This window comes from Salmo salar, chromosome ssa09, assembly GCF_905237065.1.
Source record: "Salmo salar chromosome ssa09, Ssal_v3.1, whole genome shotgun sequence".
Taxonomy (NCBI): domain Eukaryota; kingdom Metazoa; phylum Chordata; class Actinopteri; order Salmoniformes; family Salmonidae; genus Salmo; species Salmo salar.
In genome coordinates, this window is record NC_059450.1 from 113786588 (window position 1) to 113804501 (window position 17914).

The following is a 17914-nucleotide window of genomic DNA, read 5'->3' on the forward strand; positions in this document are numbered from 1 at the left end:
CTTGCTAGCTAGCTACTTCCAGACACAAATGAGTGAACACCTCACTCTGACCCTAGCAAAACTGGTTACGTTGTTTACATGTTATCTAGAACATTCGTGACTAACTATTACATTTTTTTGTCTACGCTTACTGACACTGGTCATATTCAGCAGGCGCTCTGGCACACTCAGACGAGAGTGCTCTGAAATCGGAGTAGATAGCCAGAGATATGCTAACTGTACAACAGTCACTCCAAGTTCAGCATAGCCAACTAGCGATTCACATGTCTTGCTAGCTAACCAAATGACAACTGCATCTCTAGCTGTGTAGCCACCGAAAAGCAATATGAGGGGGAAAGTCAGTCACTCCTCCAATGGCATAACATCTTCCTAGCAGCTATCTAGCTAACGTTAGGCTGTGTCTTTAGATTGCTACATAAATAAATACGCTAGCCTATTAGCCACGTTATGACTGACTTGTGGTCATTGTCCTTGCTAGTTTGATTGTATTGACATTGCCAGCCTTATTTACATTCGTCCGTTTTTGTCAAAAATATTGAGTCATTGAAACTGAAACAGTTAATCCCAAATGGAGGCAGCCAACAATGTACCAGGACAGCTGTGATTTACAACCTGATAGCAATATTTTTGGGACTACCAAGAAATATATTGGTGAATTATATTAATCATGCATTGAACTGCATCCATCTATTCTGCCAACAATGCCTTACTGCATGTCATGGAATGTTGAGTCAAATATAACCTATTTTTAAAACCTCTTATAAAATAAATTCTGTAGCATAAACTGGGAATTTAGTATTTTTGACTGATATTATGATTGTTTGTTTGATATCTGCAAAGAAAAACGCTGTCAGTTCCAATTTAAGATTTAGTAGTAGTCTCTATGCAGCTATGATGTCAAGTTTATGAACATAGGCAGTTTATGTTAAATTGTCACGACTTCTGCCGAAGTATGGTCCTCTCCTTGTTCGGTCGGCGTCGCCATCGATCCACTTTTCATTTTCCATGTGTTTTGTCTTGTTTTTCCTCACACCTGGTTTCAATTCCCTCAATTACTTGTTGTGTATTTAACCCTCTGTTCCCTCCATGTCTTTGTGTGGGATTGTTTATTGTAGTGCTTGTGCACGTTCCCCCGTGAGTGCACGACGGGTTATTTTGTGTGCCCATTTATATTGTTGTTCGGGATGCTGTTGGTTTTGCTTAATAAATCTCCGGTTATTACCCAGTTCTGCTCTCTTGCGCCTGACTTCTCTGCCGCCAATTACGCACCCTGCTACAGAATCCCACACCCAACATATGGAGTCAGCAGGAGCAGGTGCCCCTGGAATAGGGGTGGAGGAGCGTGTCCGGGAGCATGCGGCGATGCTCCACCATCTCGGCGCCGCCATGGACCGCGTTGTCCAAACTATGGACCGCTGGGAGAGACAGGGTGTTCCTCCAGCGCCTCCACCAGCACAACCAGGGTCTCCATTACTCGCCCCCCCCTTCACCCGGTCCCAGTGGGATCCATCTCGCCCTTCCCCGGGAGTATGACGGGACGGCTGCACGCTGCCAGGGTTTCCTGTTGCAGCTCGACCTCTACCTGGTAACCGTCCACCCGGCTCCATCAGGTCGTGAGAAGGTGTCTGTCCTCGTCTCGTGCCTCTCTGGGAAAGCCTTGGAGTGGGCCAACGCTGTGTGGGGAGAAGGAGATGCAGCGCTGGACCATTTCGAGGATTTCACCCGCTGCTTCCGGGCAGTCTTCGACAATCCACCCGAGGGTAGAGCGGCGGGTGAACGTCTCTTCCATCTGAGGCAGGGGACAAGGAGCGCCCAGGAGTTCGCCATGGATTTTTGGACTCTGGCCGCAGAGCCCGCTCCCCTCCAGTGTCCCGCTGGGCGTCTGTACTTTCTGTCTGCTGTCCGTGACCGATTGATCTATTGGGCCCACACGTCACCCTCTGGTCATCCTGGGATCGGTCGGACAGTGCGCTGTTTGGTTGGGAAGTACTGGTGGCCTACCTTGGCCAAGGACGTGAGGGATTATGTTTCCTCCTGCTCGGTGTGCGCCCAGTGTAAGGCTCCTAGGCACCTGTCTAGAGGGAAGATACACCCCTTACCCGTTCCACAGCGGCCTTGGTCGCACCTGTCGGTGGATTTTCATACCAACCTCCCCCCTCACAGGGAAACACCACGATCCTGGTCGTTGTGGATCGGTTCTCTAAGTCCTGCCGTCTCCTCCCTCTGCCCGGTCTCCCTACGGCCCTACAGACTGCGGAGGCCTTGTTTACGCACGTCTTCTGGCAAAAGTCATGCACTGAATAGGGAAGAGGGTGTCATTTGGGATGTATACCTGTGGTTGCAGCATTGGAGCCTGCCTGGCGTTCTCTTTCCACAATGCAGCCCGGCGCCAGGTGATAAAATGGGTGGAGAGGGATTAAAACAGAGGGCTGGAGATGTAAACAATTATCCCCTGCACCACACATCCCAGGGTGTGGAAACCAATGGCAAGCGGGATGGGCTATCACCCCCATTAATGCCATCATTATTCCCCTGTGCCTAATGACCTCCCTTAGAACCCCCCCACACACACACACACACACACACAGGATTAATCAATGTCAGAGAAAGTTTCCTGTGTGCTCTTTCTCTATAACTTCTTGTAAAACTGCTTTTTATTGCAGAAAGTATTGCTTCCGCACTATGCAAAGTCTTTTCTGGGAACTAAATAAATGTATCCCACATCCTGAGGGGAACTTTTGCTCTGCACTACATCTCTACCTGGGGATTTCTTTTGCCCCATGATTCATAACTGAAAGAATTTCTCCTGATATGAGAAACATGTAATCTTGTATTCCTCATTTTTCAAGACAGATAGAAAATCTACTCCATGTAACTTCCTGCTGATATTAGTTTTGGGATTTTCAAAAAACTTCACAGGTTCTCAATGCTCCATTTGGGATTTCCCTAATATCCCAACAGTACTGTATATCGTACTGTACTTTTTAACAGAGTCACATAGAACCCCACATGAGAAGAATAGGGTGTCATTTGAGACAGAGTTTGTCTCTTAAAGGAAAAATCTACGCAAAAACATTTTTTTATTAGTCCACTGTTGATACATCCCAACCTAATGTTTTGCATGTCGGTGATCAAGTTTTCTAGATATAGAACTTTCAAATTATAGAAAGTGTCACAGTATGATGCATTTTTGAGTGGTATTTTCCTTTAATCAACCACCATTAGATTAGATTCCAGCCTCTTTTCAGCCTTCTGATTACTTATTGTATTTGCCTTACATATTATGGTGGAAGCCCAGGCAGTGACACTGCCGTCCTAGCTACATTAAACACAAGTCCAAATGGATCAATATGTCATAATTAGTTATTTTTCATCTCTGTCCATTTCTGAGATGAATAATGATAGAGTTGAACAAGGCCATGGCAACAAAGCACCCTCAGACTCAACTGTGTCATTCATTTCCTGTTAGAAAACAATATGTTCTCAGAATTATAGGTCCTTTCTCTCTCTCTGAACAATGACACGATGAGGACACTACTGCTGACAAAGATATTTTTAATCCCCTTGCATTTCCAACCAATCTGTAGTATGTTCTTATCGCAAAGGTTTCACTATGTTGCCATTGTAATGAAGCCACAGGTTGTGCTCCAATAGACGGTGGAAAACATAACCTCTCATGAACATTTGGCTAACCCACGGAGATATATCTCTTTGGTCTGCCACGTTCAATTGTTTGGATGTAAAGTACTTCTATAATGATGTAAATGAACACATTTTGTAATATGAATATAATAATTAATATGATGCTAGACACCTCTGGAAAGTACAGTGCCTTCAGAAAATATTCAATTATTCATATTTTCAATGACTTATTCCACATTTTCTTGTTACAGCCTGAATTCGAAATAGTTTTTTTTCTTCGCACCCATCTACATACAATACCCCATAATTCAATTTTTTTACTATGCAAGTCAGTTAAGAACAAATTCTTATTTTCAATGACGGCCTAGGTGGGTTAACAGTGGGTTAACTGCCTTGGGCAGAACGACAGATTTGTACCTTGTCAGCTCAGGGATTCGATCTTGCAACCTTTCGGTTACTAGTCCAACGCTCTAACCACTAGGCTACCTGCCACCCCAGGTAATGACAAAGTGAAAACATGTTTTAGAAATGTTAGCATTTTTTGAGAATGAATTACTGATATATTTCATTTACATCGGTATTCACACCCATTGGTCAATACATTTTAGAATATCCTTTGGCAGAAATTACAGCAGTGAGTCTTTCTGAGTAGTTATCTTAGAGCTTTGCACACCTGGATTGTACAATATTTTAAAATTATTCTTTTTAAAATTCTTCAAGCTCTGTCAAGTTGCTTGTTGATCAGTGTTCGACAGCCATGTTCAAGTCTTGCTGTAGATTTTCAAGCCGATTTAAGTCAAAACTATAACTAGGCCACTCAGGAACATTCACTGTCATCTTGGTAAGCAACTCCAGTGTAGATTTGTTCTTGTGTTGTAGGTTATTGTCCTGCTGAAAGGAGAATTCTTCTGTAAGTGTCTGTTGGAAAGCAGACTGGTTTTCCTCTGGGATTTTGTCTGTGCTTTTGTCCTGAAAAACTCCCCAGTCCTTAACAATTACAAATAAAATCAAATTGTATTTGTCACACGCGCCGAATACAACAGGTGTAGACTTTATTGTGAAATACTTACTTACAAGCCCTTAAACAACAATGCAGTTCAAGAAACAGAGTTAAAAAAATATTTACTAAATTAACTAAAGTAAAAAATGAAATAAAAAGTAACACAAAAAAATAACAATACTGAGGCTTTATACAGGGGGTACCGGTACCGAGTCAATGTGCGGGGGTACAGGTTAGTCAAGGTAGTTTGTACATAGGTAGGGGTAAAGTGACAATGCATAGATAATAAACAGCAAGTAGCATTAGTGGGGTTGTTAATGTAAATAGTCCGGGTGGCCATTTGATTGATTGTTCAGCAGTCTTATGGCTTGTGGGTAGAAGCTGTTAAGGAGCCTTTTGGACCTAGACTTGGCGCTCTGGTACCACTTTCCGTGCGGTAGCAGAGAGAACAGTCTATGACTAGGGTGACTGGAGTCTTTGCCAATTTTTTGGGCCTTCCTCTGGCACCGCCTAGTATATAGGTCCTGAATGACAGGAAGCTTGGCCCCAGTGATGTACTAGGCCGTACGCACTACCCTCTGTAGCGCCTTACGGTCGGATGCCGAGCAGTTGCCATACCAGGTGGTGATGCAACCACTCAGGATGCTCTCGATGGTTCAGCTGTATAACCTTTTGAGGTTCTGGGGACCCATGCCAAATCTTTTAAGTCTCCTGAAGGGGAAAATCTGTTGTTGTGCCCTCTTCAAGACTGTCTTGGTGTGTTTGGACCATGATAGTTTGTTGGTGATGTAGACACCAAGAAACTTGAAACTCTCGACCCACTAACCTAACCGTCGATGTGAATGGGGGTATGTTCGGCCTTCCTTTTCCTGTAGTCCACGATCGTCTTCTTTGTCTTACTCACGTTGCATACCCATAACATGATGCAGCCTCCACTATGCTTGGAAATATGAAGAATGGTACTTAGTAATGTGTTGTATTGCATTTGCCCCAAACATAACACTTTGTATTCAGGACAAAAAGTAATGTGATTTGCAACAGTTTTTGCAGTATTAATTTAGTGCCTTGTTGCAAACATGATGCATGTATTGGAATATTTTTTTTCTGTACAGGTGTCCTTCTTTTCACTCTGTCAATTAGGTTAGTATTGTGGAATAACTACAATGTTGTTGATCTTTCCTCAGTTTTCAACTATCACAGCCATTAATCTCTGTAACTGTTTTGAAGTCACCATTGGTCACCATTGGTAAAATGAGCAGTTTCCTTCCTCTCTGGCAACTGAGTTAGGAAGGATGCCTTTATCTTTATAGTGACTGTTTGCATTGATACACCATCCAAAGTATAATGAATGACTTCACCATGCTCAAAGGGATATTCAATGTCAGCTTTTTTTTAATTTTTACCCATCTACTAATAGGTGTCCTTCTTTGCAAACCATTGGAAAATCTCCCTGGTGTTTGTGTTTGAATCTATCTTTGAAATTCACAGCTCGACTGAGGAACCTTACAGATAAATGTATGTGTGAGTTACAGAGATGAGGTAGTCATTCAAAAATCATGTTAAACACTATCATTGCACAGAGAGAGTCCATGCAGCTTATTATGTTACTTGTTAAGCACATTTTTACTCCTGAACTTAGTTAGGCATGCCATAACAAAGGGGTTGAATACTTATTGACTCAAGACATTTCAGCTTTTAATTTTTAATTAATTTGAAACATTTTCTAAAAATATAAATCACTTTGACATTATGGGAAATTGTGTGTAGGCCAGTGACACAAAATCTAAATGTAAAAATTTGAAATTCAGGATGTAACGCAACAAAATATGGGAAAAGTCAAGGGGTGTGAATCAGTGGTGGTCGGTGCCATTTAATATGAGGGAGGATTATAAAAAAATATATATATATGAGTATTATTTCTATTACAGCATATTGGTTGACTGTCATTCATACTTCATTCACCAAGCTTAATGTAACAAATTTAGGCTACTACATGATCCTCAAATTTTCCATTTACCCATCATGAGGTTGCTACAACCTAGAATATGCATGAAAGTTTACAACGTAGGTGCACCGGTCGAGAGAATTTGAGTAATTAAGGTGACAGACAGTGACACATTCAATACCACCGTGCACACTCTTGCCTGCATCTAGCTGATCTAGGGTGTAATCATTAGTCCAACAGTTGCAAATGAGAGTTTCGATTTGACAAATTAAGGTATATTTATCCCCATTTCATTCCGTTTGCTTTCATTTAAGACAGAATTGGCGGAATGAATACACCCCTGATCACACGCAAACAAAGTTCCCTTTCATAGCAACCACATAAAAACAGCATGATCACTTTGCTCGTTGTGTATATAACTCCTTCTCGCAACTATCCCTGTTCTCTCCCCTCTGCACAGGCCACACAAACGCTTCACACCGCGTGGCCGCTGCCACTCTAACCTGGTGGTCCCAGCGCGCACGACCCACGTGGAGTTCCAGGTCTCCGGCAGCCTCTGGAACTGCCGGTCTGCGGCCAACAAGGCAGAGTTCATCTCAGCCTATGCTACCCTCCAGCACCTCGACTTCTTGGCACTGACGGAAACATGGATTAACACTGCTACTCCTACTGCTCTCTCCTCGTCTGCCCACGTGTTCTCGCATACCCCGAGAGCATCTGGCCAGCGTGGTGGTGGCACTGGAATCCTCATCTCTCCCAAGTGGACATTCTCTCTTTCTCCCCTGACCCATCTGTCTATCTCCTCATTTGAATTCCATGCTGTCACAGTTACCAGCCCTTTCAAGCTTAACATCCTTATCATTTATCGCCCTCCAGGTTCCCTTGGAGAGTTCATCAATGAGCTTGACGTCTTGATAAGTTCCTTTCCTGAGGATGGCTCACCTCTCACAGTTCTGGGTGACTTTAACCTCCCCACGTCTACCTTTGACTCATTCCTCTCTGCCTCCTTCTTTCCACTCCTCTCCTCTTTTGACCTCACCCTCTCACCTTCCCCCTCTACTCACAAGGCAGGCAATACGCTTGACCTCATCTTTACTAGATGCTGTTCGTCCACTAATCTCATTGCAACTCCCCTCCAAGTGTCCGACCACTACCTTGTATCCTTTTCCCTCTCGCTCTCATCCAACACTTCTCACTCTGCCCCTACTCGGATGGTATTGCGCCGTTCCAACCTTCGCTCTCTCTCTCCCGCTACTCTCTCCTCTTCCATCCTATCATCTCTTCCCTCTGCTCAAACCTTCTCCAACCTATCTCCTGATTCTGCCTCCTCAACCCTCCTCTCCTCCCTTTCTGCATCCTTTGATTCTCTATGTCCCCTATCCTCCAGGCCGGCTCGGTCCTCCCCTCCTGCTCCGTGGCTCGACGACTCATTGCGAGCTCACTGAACAGAGCTCCGGGCAGCCGAGCGGAAATGGAGGAAAACTCGCCTCCCTGCGGACCTGGCGTCCTTTCACTCCCTCCTCTCTACATTTTCCTCTTCTGTCTCTGCTGCTAAAGCCACTTTCTACCACTCTAAATTCCAAGCATCTGCCTCTAACCCTAGGAAGCTCTTTGCCACCTTCTCCTCCCTCCTGAATCCTCCTCCCCCTCCCCCCCCTCCTCCCTCTCTGCGGATGACTTCGTCAACCATTTTGAAAAGAAGGTTGACGACATCCGATCCTCGTTTGCTAAGTCAAATGACACCGCTGGTCCTGCTCACACTGCCCTACCCTGTGCTTTGACCTCTTTCTCACCTCTCTCTCCAGATGAAATCTTGCGTCTTGTGACGGCCGGCCACCCAACAACCTGCCCGCTTGACCCTATCCCCTCCTCTCTTCTCCAGACCATTTCCGGAGACCTTCTCCCTTACCTCACCTCACTCATCAACTCATCCTTGACCGCTGGCTACGTCCCTTCCATCTTCAAGAGAGCGAGAGTTGCACCCCTTCTGAAAAAACCTACACTCGATCCCTCCGAAGTCAACAACTACAGACCAGTATCCCTTCTTTCTTTTCTCTCCAAAACTCTTGAACGTGCCGTCCTTGGCCAGCTCTCCTGCTATCTCTCTCAGAATGACCTTCTTGATCCAAATCAGTCAGGCTTCAAGACTGGTCAATCAACTGAGACTGCTCTTCTCTGTGTCACGGAGGCTCTCCGCACTGCTAAAGCTAACTCTCCATCCTCCTAGACCTATCTGCTGCTTTTGATACGGTGAACCATCAGATCCTCCTCTCCACCCTCTCCGAGTTGGGCATCTCCGGCGCGGCCCACGCTTGGATTGCGTCCTACCTGACAGGTCTCTCCTACCAGGTGGCGTGGCGAGAATCTGTCTCCGCACCACGTGCTCTCACCACTGGTGTCCCCCAGGGCTCTGTTCTAGGCCCTCTCCTATTCTCGCTATACACCAAGTCACTTGGCTGTGTCATATCCTCACATGGTTTCTCCTATCATTGCTATGCAGACGACACACAATTAATCTTCTCCTTTCCCCCTTCTGATAACCAGGTGGCAAATCGCATCTCTGCATGTCTGGCAGACATATCAGTGTGGATGACGGATCACCACCTCAAGCTGAACCTCGGCAAGACGGAGCTGCTCTTCCTCCCGGGGAAGGACTGCCCGTTCCATGATCTCGCCATCACGGTTGACAACTCCATTGTGTCCTCCTCCCAGAGTGCTAAGAACCTTGGCGTGACCCTGGACAACACCCTGTCGTTCTCTACTAACATCAAGGCGGTGACCCGATCCTGTAGGTTCATGCTCTACAACATTTGCAGAGTACGACCCTGCCTCACACAGGAAGCGGCGCAGGTCCTAATCCAGGCACTTGTCATCTCCCGTCTGGATTACTGCAACTCTCTGTTGGCTGGGCTCCCTGCCTGTGCCATTAAACCCCTACAACTCATCCAGAACGCCGCAGCCCGTCTGGTGTTCAACCTTCCCAAGTTCTCTCACGTCACCCCGCTCCTCCGCTCTCTCCACTGGCTTCCTGTTGAAGCTCGCATCCGCTACAAGACCATGGTGCTTGCCTACGGAGCTGTGAGGGGAACTGCACCTCCGTACCTTCAGGCTCTGATCAGGCCCTACACCCAAACAAGGGCACTGCGTTCATCCACCTCTGGCCTGCTCGCCTCCCTACCTCTGAGGAAGCACAGTTCCCGCTCAGCCCAGTCAAAACTGTTCGCTGCTCTGGCACCCCAATGGTGGAACAAGCTCCCTCACGACGCCAGGACAGCGGAGTCAATCACCACCTTCCGGAGACACCTGAAACCCCACCTCTTTAAGGAATACCTAGGATAGGATAAAGTAGTCCTTCTAACACCCCCCCCCCCTTAAAAGATTTAGATGCACTATTGTAAAGTGGTTGTTCCACTGGATATCATAAGGTGAATCCACCAATTTGTAAGTCGTTCTGGATAAGAGCGTCTGCTAAATGACTTAAATGTAATGTAAATGTAATCTACACACTCTCCTCCTCTCACGTTTTCCCTTCACTTGTGGACTTCAGTGCACAACACATCAGCTCTCTGTGACCAGGGAAAAAAACCTTTCCAAGCCAAAACTTCATATCATGACCGCTAACTGCTACACACAGCCTACATTGTTGTCACGTCATAGTCAACATAGCTACTAGAACTAACACGTTAGTAAACCCGCTACAATCATGCAGTACAATGTACAGTCAGAAACCAGTTTAGCAGTTACACCGTTGTGCCCCGGTGGCAATAAATTAATAAAACCAGAATAAAACATGACTTGGAAGAGTTCCTGTGTTGGATAGCCATAGCTAGCTAGCTAAAATAGCATCCCTCTCTGCTTGAGCCAGGGGTTTGAGTAGGCTAAATTTGTTCAAAACTGTTCAACTATTGTCTTTTTCTCTCTTTGAGTCAACTACTAACCACATTTTATGCACTGCAGTGCTAGCTAGCTATAGCTTATGCTTTCAGCACTAGATTCATTATCTGATCCTTTGATTGGTGGACAACATGTCAGTTCAAGCTGCAAGAGCTCAGATAGTTTGGAGGATGTCCTCCGGAAGTTGTCATAATTACTGTGTAAGTCAATAGAAGGGGGTGAGAACCATGAGCCTCCTAGGTTTTGTATTGAAATCAATGTACCCAGAGGCGGACAGATTGCTAGCTGTCCTCCGGCTACCCTACAGAGTGCTGCTACCCTACAGTGTGTATTTGTTGACGTAAATATATTTAGTATAGTTTCATCTAAAAACGATCACTTTTTTTAATGTTTCACACATTTTATTTTTATGAAATTTACTGAGGAGGATGGTCCACCCCTTCCAGCTAATCTACTGAAGGCTTCTAATGGTGTTAATATTGAGTTTAGTGTAACGGGCGTCGTAAGGATTAGACCAAGGTGCAGCGGGAACGTGTATACTCATCTTCTTTATTAAATCAAAAGAAGGAAAAACAAACAAATCACGTATACAAAACAACGAATGCCACTAAACAGTCCTGTCAGGTGCACAGACACAAAACAGGAAACAACTACCCACAAACCACCATAGCACAAACACCCCTATACATAGGACCTTCAATCAGAGGCAACGAGGAACAGCTGCCTCCAATTGAAGGTCAATCAACAAACCCTAAACATAGAAGTAGAAAACTAGACTGAACATAGAAAAACACTAACCTAGAACATAGACCAAAAACCCCGGAACACTCTAAACAAACACCCCTCTTACATAATACCATAGCCCAACAAACCCAGAACCACATAAAACAAACACCCCCTGCCACGTCCTGACCAAACTACAATAACAAATAACCCCTTTACTGGTCAGGACGTGACATTTAGTATACTTTGTCATTCACTTTGTAAATAAAACAGCTATTAGACATGCATGGCAAACAGCCTATTGGCTATGCAGCTCGCTGCCATACCTTGATGCCCCCCCCCCAACCCTCATTCAACAGTAAAATCACTGATCAAAAATCCCGTGTCCACTGTCTTTGTTAATTAGTATCTGTGGAGATTTGTATTCCCATGGTCAAAATACCAAGCTCATTAACAGACTGAAATATTACAATTGATTTACAAGTGAGACAATTTGCATTAATAAAAGGAATAAATTATGAAGGAATCTGACTGGGGTTTTAAATAAACCTCTCAGTCATTCAAAGGAAGGAGATATTAATGTTCCAGAGGAGAGAGTAAATACAGCTCAGAGGGTGTCTGAATCAGTGCCAGTGTATAAACCCTATAATTATAGTCAGGAGCAGGTCCTTCAGATGAGGGCCAGCGAACAACATTAAATATTAATGGCTAATATAACCTTGAAATCACTTTTGTCTCGGCTTGGTAGCGAAGACAAGATAAATTGTAATAATCTCCTGAAATATCCCTCTGGCCCTTTCTTGTAACGGAGTGGAGAGAAGCCTGATGAGAGGAATATTAATAATACCTGAGATCTTTAAACACCATGTTTATGAGGCTCGCGAATGTTCAAGCAATATGTGTGAAATGCTCCTTTTCTGTACTGTACACATCTTAAATAGATGGTATTTTTTATGCTTCTAGGCTTGATTATGTCGCTTGGTGTGTTTACGTAGTGAACTGTTCTGATAAGAGACTGCAGCGATGAATTAGGGAACCTCAGAGGACGGTAAGAACACCTCATGAGGCGCTTTGCCATTTGATGGTTTTAAAAACCTTTTTGGTTCAGAGTGCAGCCCAGAGTGCAGTCATATTTAATGTTCTGCTATTAAGTTTTGGATCAAATGGTATCTGTGGTGGTCTGTCTTTGTCTTCTCTCTCTTGTTTCAATGCTGCCGTGTTCTCAGGATAAACATTAAAGATTCCCCGTGAATACATGTTTTAGTCGGATAATAATTCACCTCAGCGAGAAAGCAAGCAATTGTCTATTGTCCTCAAGTCACTGAGATGCACTACAGATGCTCACACATCCCACATCCCATGTCATGTTCCCATGAGATACTCAATAGTTGTTTGCGAGGCCATCTGAAGTATGTGAATCACTCTCTGTAGGTACTACAGTATGCATGGAAAACTGTATATGCAATTACTACTGTATAAGCAATGTTCTTAGGTTATGAATGTGTAGCTATGTATCTTCAACGGAGAAACTCCGGTCTTGCCGTTTTACCTATCTGTAGACATGGGACTGCTCAGGAGGGCACAATGGTTTGGAATGTCCAGGCAGAAATATATAATGTAGAACAAACAAATCTCTGACATTTACTGTCGATATACGGATTCACGTTAGCTCTATTAGTGACATTTCTATCTGCAACGTTCAACAATGTTTGCCTATACTGAATGTGGCCCTGATCATAGTGCACTATAGCATTGATTCAAAATCACCATATGAACACAGCCCAGTTCCTCCCCATTGCACCCTTCTTCCTCTCCATATCAGGTAATGGCCAGGCATTTACACACCTAAGAGCTTTGAAAATGGACAGCGTATTACAGACATGTAGAGAGAAAGACGGCTATTGACCGTGCTTGTACTGTACTACAGTGCGTCCTGCAAATGCCTCGGCACACCTCTGGGCTGCCCGTTGATTGGTTTAAAAGGTTCAAGGGCTGGGGTTTGAAATACACCTCTCAGTCATTCAAAGGAAGGAGATATTAATGTTCCAGAGGAGAGAGTAAATACAGCTCAGAGGGTATCTGAGTCATGTGAGAGAATTGCCCAGCTCTAGTCCTTGCTCTCACTATAGAAACAGAACAAAAGTTGCCAGAGGCAATAAGAGAGGGAGTGAGACCAATTTGGGCCGTGTAACTATCGGTGTAACTGCTATGTGGGCAGGCAAGCAGACATTCATTGTAGGCTACTTTTTAAACATGAAATGTATTTTACGTACACTGTCTGTCGGCCATTTCTTTATGCAGTATGTTTTGTGTATAAATATAGGCTATAGGTACATCTTGCAAACCCCAATGTTTTGTATTCCAGTTGACTATATTTGACTGCCATGTTGAGCTAATAAAGTAAGTAAAAGTAAAGTATTACCAAAGCTGTTAATTGCGTATTCAAACTCCCATCGTGAATCTAAAATCTCAATTCTGACATGTATTATGAGGTGACAAGAACTCATCACATGTTCATTAGTTTTCAAAGTGTTCATTTGCAAATGTATCTACAAAATAAGCTCTGTGTGACACAAGCTGTCCACTTTTTTTTTTGTTTCCGTAATCAAATCCATATAACTTTTAATTGGATAAAAACTTTCCCGCCCCATCATGTTAATTATATTCTGTAGGCTGCGTTCTGTTTGCACTAGCAGAGACAAGGCAAGGCACATACACGCTGACTAATCCAGTATGTCCCTCTTTGCATCCCCGTATTTACCAAAAGTTTAATGAAGTGTAACATAACGGATAAATGGACAAATAAATGGATAAATGGACAAATAAATGGATAAATAGACCTCAGACAACCTTTTGCTATACCTTCATCTGAATCTTTGTAAACGTCCCTAATTGCTGTGACCACTACCAATGCTGCTCTCCATAAATGGTTGTCTCATTGACCAAAGTGAACTTGGGTTAGTTTTATCTGTGTGATCTGCATGGGAAAAGGCCAGTTTTATCCCATCGTGGCTGTGGTTTATCAGCTCTAATGCTACAGTAATTATTACACTGTCATTGGCCTCCATCTAGATCCGATCCTGTATCTAAGTACAGTGCTATTAATCTCACTCGCTGGAGAACTCAGGGAAAGCAGTAATAGCTGTTATTGCTGTTAAAATGGAGCCTGGAGTGTGAATGTTTTTGCAATTTCAACAAAAATGTCAGGCAAATGACCTGCTCTTTAGAGGAACCTATCATGTTGCTGTACGGGTTGCGCTATGTATTGACGCAGAGCATAGAGAAATGCAGAGGTCACTTATACACATGTTTGTACATGCATTGATTGACCTCACCGTCATCCCTACAGAAAGAAAGCTATTATTTTGCATTTCAGCAGGTTTTGAATGCTATTGCTTCTGGTGGACTGTCTATGTTGGGAGGAATTATACATTCCCTGTTTGGTTTTAGTTAGAGTATGGTAATGTTGGTGAGTTCAGGGTTCACATGCCTCGTCAATTGATTTATACATAAAATGTCATGTTTTTTTTTTACTTAACCCTAGTCTAACTCGACAAATTACGTTACAATGTTGAACCTGAACCTGCTGTCTTGGGACACACTCAGGATTCTGCTCAATGTGCCACGTCAATTATCCTAAAACTGTATTGTGAATCGCCCACTGAGTTGCTCATTTGCTTGCTAGAACACACAGCGAAGGCCCATTTCTCAACTGGTTGTTTGAGTCCTTCATATTCATTTCACCCACACACATGTAGTTATGACACATGCATTCTTGCCATATTCAAATGTTGGAAGAGTGCGCATCACGTGTAAAATAACAATTATGTTAATTCCAACAAGATTGTGATAAATCAAGAGAGAACAGAACAGCCCTATTAAAATGTGTTGTCTCATCAGTCAACGCTAGATTTATTTGATTTAGATCGGGACTCTGGATTGGGAATCGCATGATGTTTAAAGCGGTTGTGTTTGGCTTTCTTTTTTTTTACACTGTAGCAAGTAAATGTCACTTGTTTATACTGACAGAAAACCATATTCACATTTGGTAATGATATAACGACCCACATGAACCGTAAGGGCTTTCTCTGTAGTTCTGCATGATTTGCAGCACAGTTTGTTTGAGGAAATCAGGAAGTATATGTACTGTGTCTTGCCAGTGTGGGCCATCGTGACACTGGGTATCCAAAGAGCCCTTCTGCCAGAGTGGATGATGTTTTTCTTTCTTCACCTTCTCTTCTGCAGCCGCCATACTTGACGACCCAATGGAGTGCAGCCGGGGAGAGAGATTGGCCATCACTCTGGCGAAGGACAGCATCAACCGGTCCAGTAACCGTTCCACAACAGGCAAGCTGGAGGTGGACATCTTTGAGCTGCTGAGAGACAGTGAATATGAGATGGGAGAGACCAGTAAGTAGTGGGCGGGCGAGGATGGGAGTACGAGGTGGCTTTCGATATTTTCGACTTTTGTCATTAATTTAAAAAAGTGAAAGAACAGTATGTCACGGAGTTCCACATTAAAACATCTGTCTGTCTGTCTGACTGGCTGGCTATCAGGGTCTGTCTATCTATCTGTCTGCCGGCCGTTCATCCTTCCGTCAGTCATTTCAATTCAGTGCCCGTCTTCCCTTGTTATCCCCCACTTTCAGAAATCCCATGCGTACAGCGAGTTAAGTCCATCTTGTTTAGGAATATTTGTAGTAACGAGTGGCAGTGGCAAACACATTTTTGGAAAATAGCTGATGGGTTCTCTCTGTGTTAAAAAGTATTTGGATGTGTGATTGTCAAAATGTTTTGTACTTGTTTTGTTTCTTTGGTTTGAATGACTAGCCTGAAGATATATAGTAAATACACTATATATACAAAAGTATGTGGACACCCGTTCAAATTAGTGGATTTGGCTATTTCAGCCACACCCGTTGCTGACAGGTGTATAAAATCGAGCACACAGTCATGCAAACTCCATAAACAAACATTGTCAGTAGAATGGCCCGGACTGAAGAGCTCAGTGACTTTCAACGTGGCACCGTCATAGGATGCCACCTTTCCAAAAAGTTTATTTGTCAAATTTCTATCCTGCTAGAGCTGCCCCGGTCAAGTGTAAGTGCTGTTATTGTGAAGTGGAAACGACTAGGAGCAACAACGGCTCGTCCGCAAAGGTGTAGGCCACCCATGCTCGCAGAACGGGACCGCCGAGTGCTGAAGCGTGCAGTGCATAAAAAAATTGTCTGTCCTCGGTCGCAACACTCACTACCAAGTTCCAAACTGCTCTTGAAGAAACGTCAGCACAAGAACTGTTCGTCGAGGAGCTTCATGAAATGCGTTTCCATGGCCGAGCGGCCGCACACAAGCCTAAGATCACCATGCGCAACGCCAAGTGTCGGCTGGAGTGGTGTAAAGCTCGCCGTCATTGGGCTCTGGAGCAGTGGAAGCGCGTTCTCTGGAGTGATGAATCACGCTCACCATCTGGCAGTCCAACAGACAAATCTAGGTTTGGCGGATGCCAGGAGAACGCTACCTTCCTGAATGCATAGTGCCAACTGTAATGTTTGGTGGAGGAGGAATAATGGTCTGGTACTATTTTTCATGGTTCGGGGCTAGGCCCTTTAGTTCCAGTGAAGGGAAATCTTAACGCTACAGCATACAATGACATTCTAGACATTTCTGTCCTTCCATTTTTGTGGCAACAGTTTAGGGAAAGCCCTTTCTTGTTTCAGCATGACAAAGCCCACATGCACAAAGTGAGGTCCATACAGAAATGTTTTTTCGGGATCGGTGTGGAAGAACTTTATTGGCCTGCACAGAGTCCTGACCTCAACCTCATCAAACACCTTTGGGATGAATTGGAACGCAGACTGCAAACCAGGCCTAAATCGCCCAACATCAGTGCAGATCTTGTGGCTGAATGGAAGCAAGTCCCCGCAGCAATTTTCCAACATCTAGTGGAAAGACTTCCCAGAAGAGTGGAGGCTGTTATAGCAGCAAAGGAGGGACCAACTCTGTATTAATGCCCATGATTTTGGAAAGAGATGTTTGTTTTGACCATGTAGTATACTAGAAATCTAATGAGGTGGACAGAATTTGGAAAAATCTATGCCAATCAGCCTATCGCCATGACCTTGTGGATGGATACAGTACAATGAAATATTAACAATGCATTAACATTTCAACAAGTAGATTTTACTTTGATTAGATGGAACAGAAGGAGAATAGAATACACTTTTATCAGTCTGTTTATCTAACATGAAGTACAAGTACTTTGTGTTGCCAATGTGGGCCATACTGACACTGGGTTGCTAAAAAACCCTTCTGGCAGAGTGGATAATGTTTTCTTTCTTCCCTTTGGCACATGTTGCGGAGTACAAGGAGTGGAATTTAGCTAAACAGATTGCTACCCAGGCTACTGTTGCTCGTTTCCTCAACATGCGTCATTATACTCCTTGTAGTGAGCTCTAACATATGGAGTATGTCTAGATTCTGACATACACATTTTCGCATGAATTTAGTCAACATTAAAAAATATTAATATGAATATCACAAAATTACCTTTTTTGATTTAGCTTATTTTTAGACACATTGTTTGGAACAATATAGTCTCTGGTACTTTTAATGGTATACATTTTATACATAATAGTTCACAATCACGATGAAGTTTCAATGGGAGAATTGCCAGAATGTAACGCCCTGGCCATAGAGAGGGGTTTTTCGTT

At 43.8% G+C, this 17914-nt stretch overlaps 1 protein-coding gene across 2 annotated transcripts in view; it reads left to right on the plus strand.

Moving 5' to 3' along the window:
- Positions 1-17914, plus strand: part of grik4 (glutamate receptor, ionotropic, kainate 4) — a 444499-nt gene that overhangs the window by 282450 nt on the left and 144135 nt on the right. For both annotated transcript variants that reach the window (XM_014213630.2, XM_014213632.2), the window contains one exon: positions 15450-15614. In XM_014213630.2, the coding sequence (XP_014069105.1) occupies positions 15450-15614 (165 nt within the window). The remainder of the gene's footprint in view (positions 1-15449; positions 15615-17914) is intronic.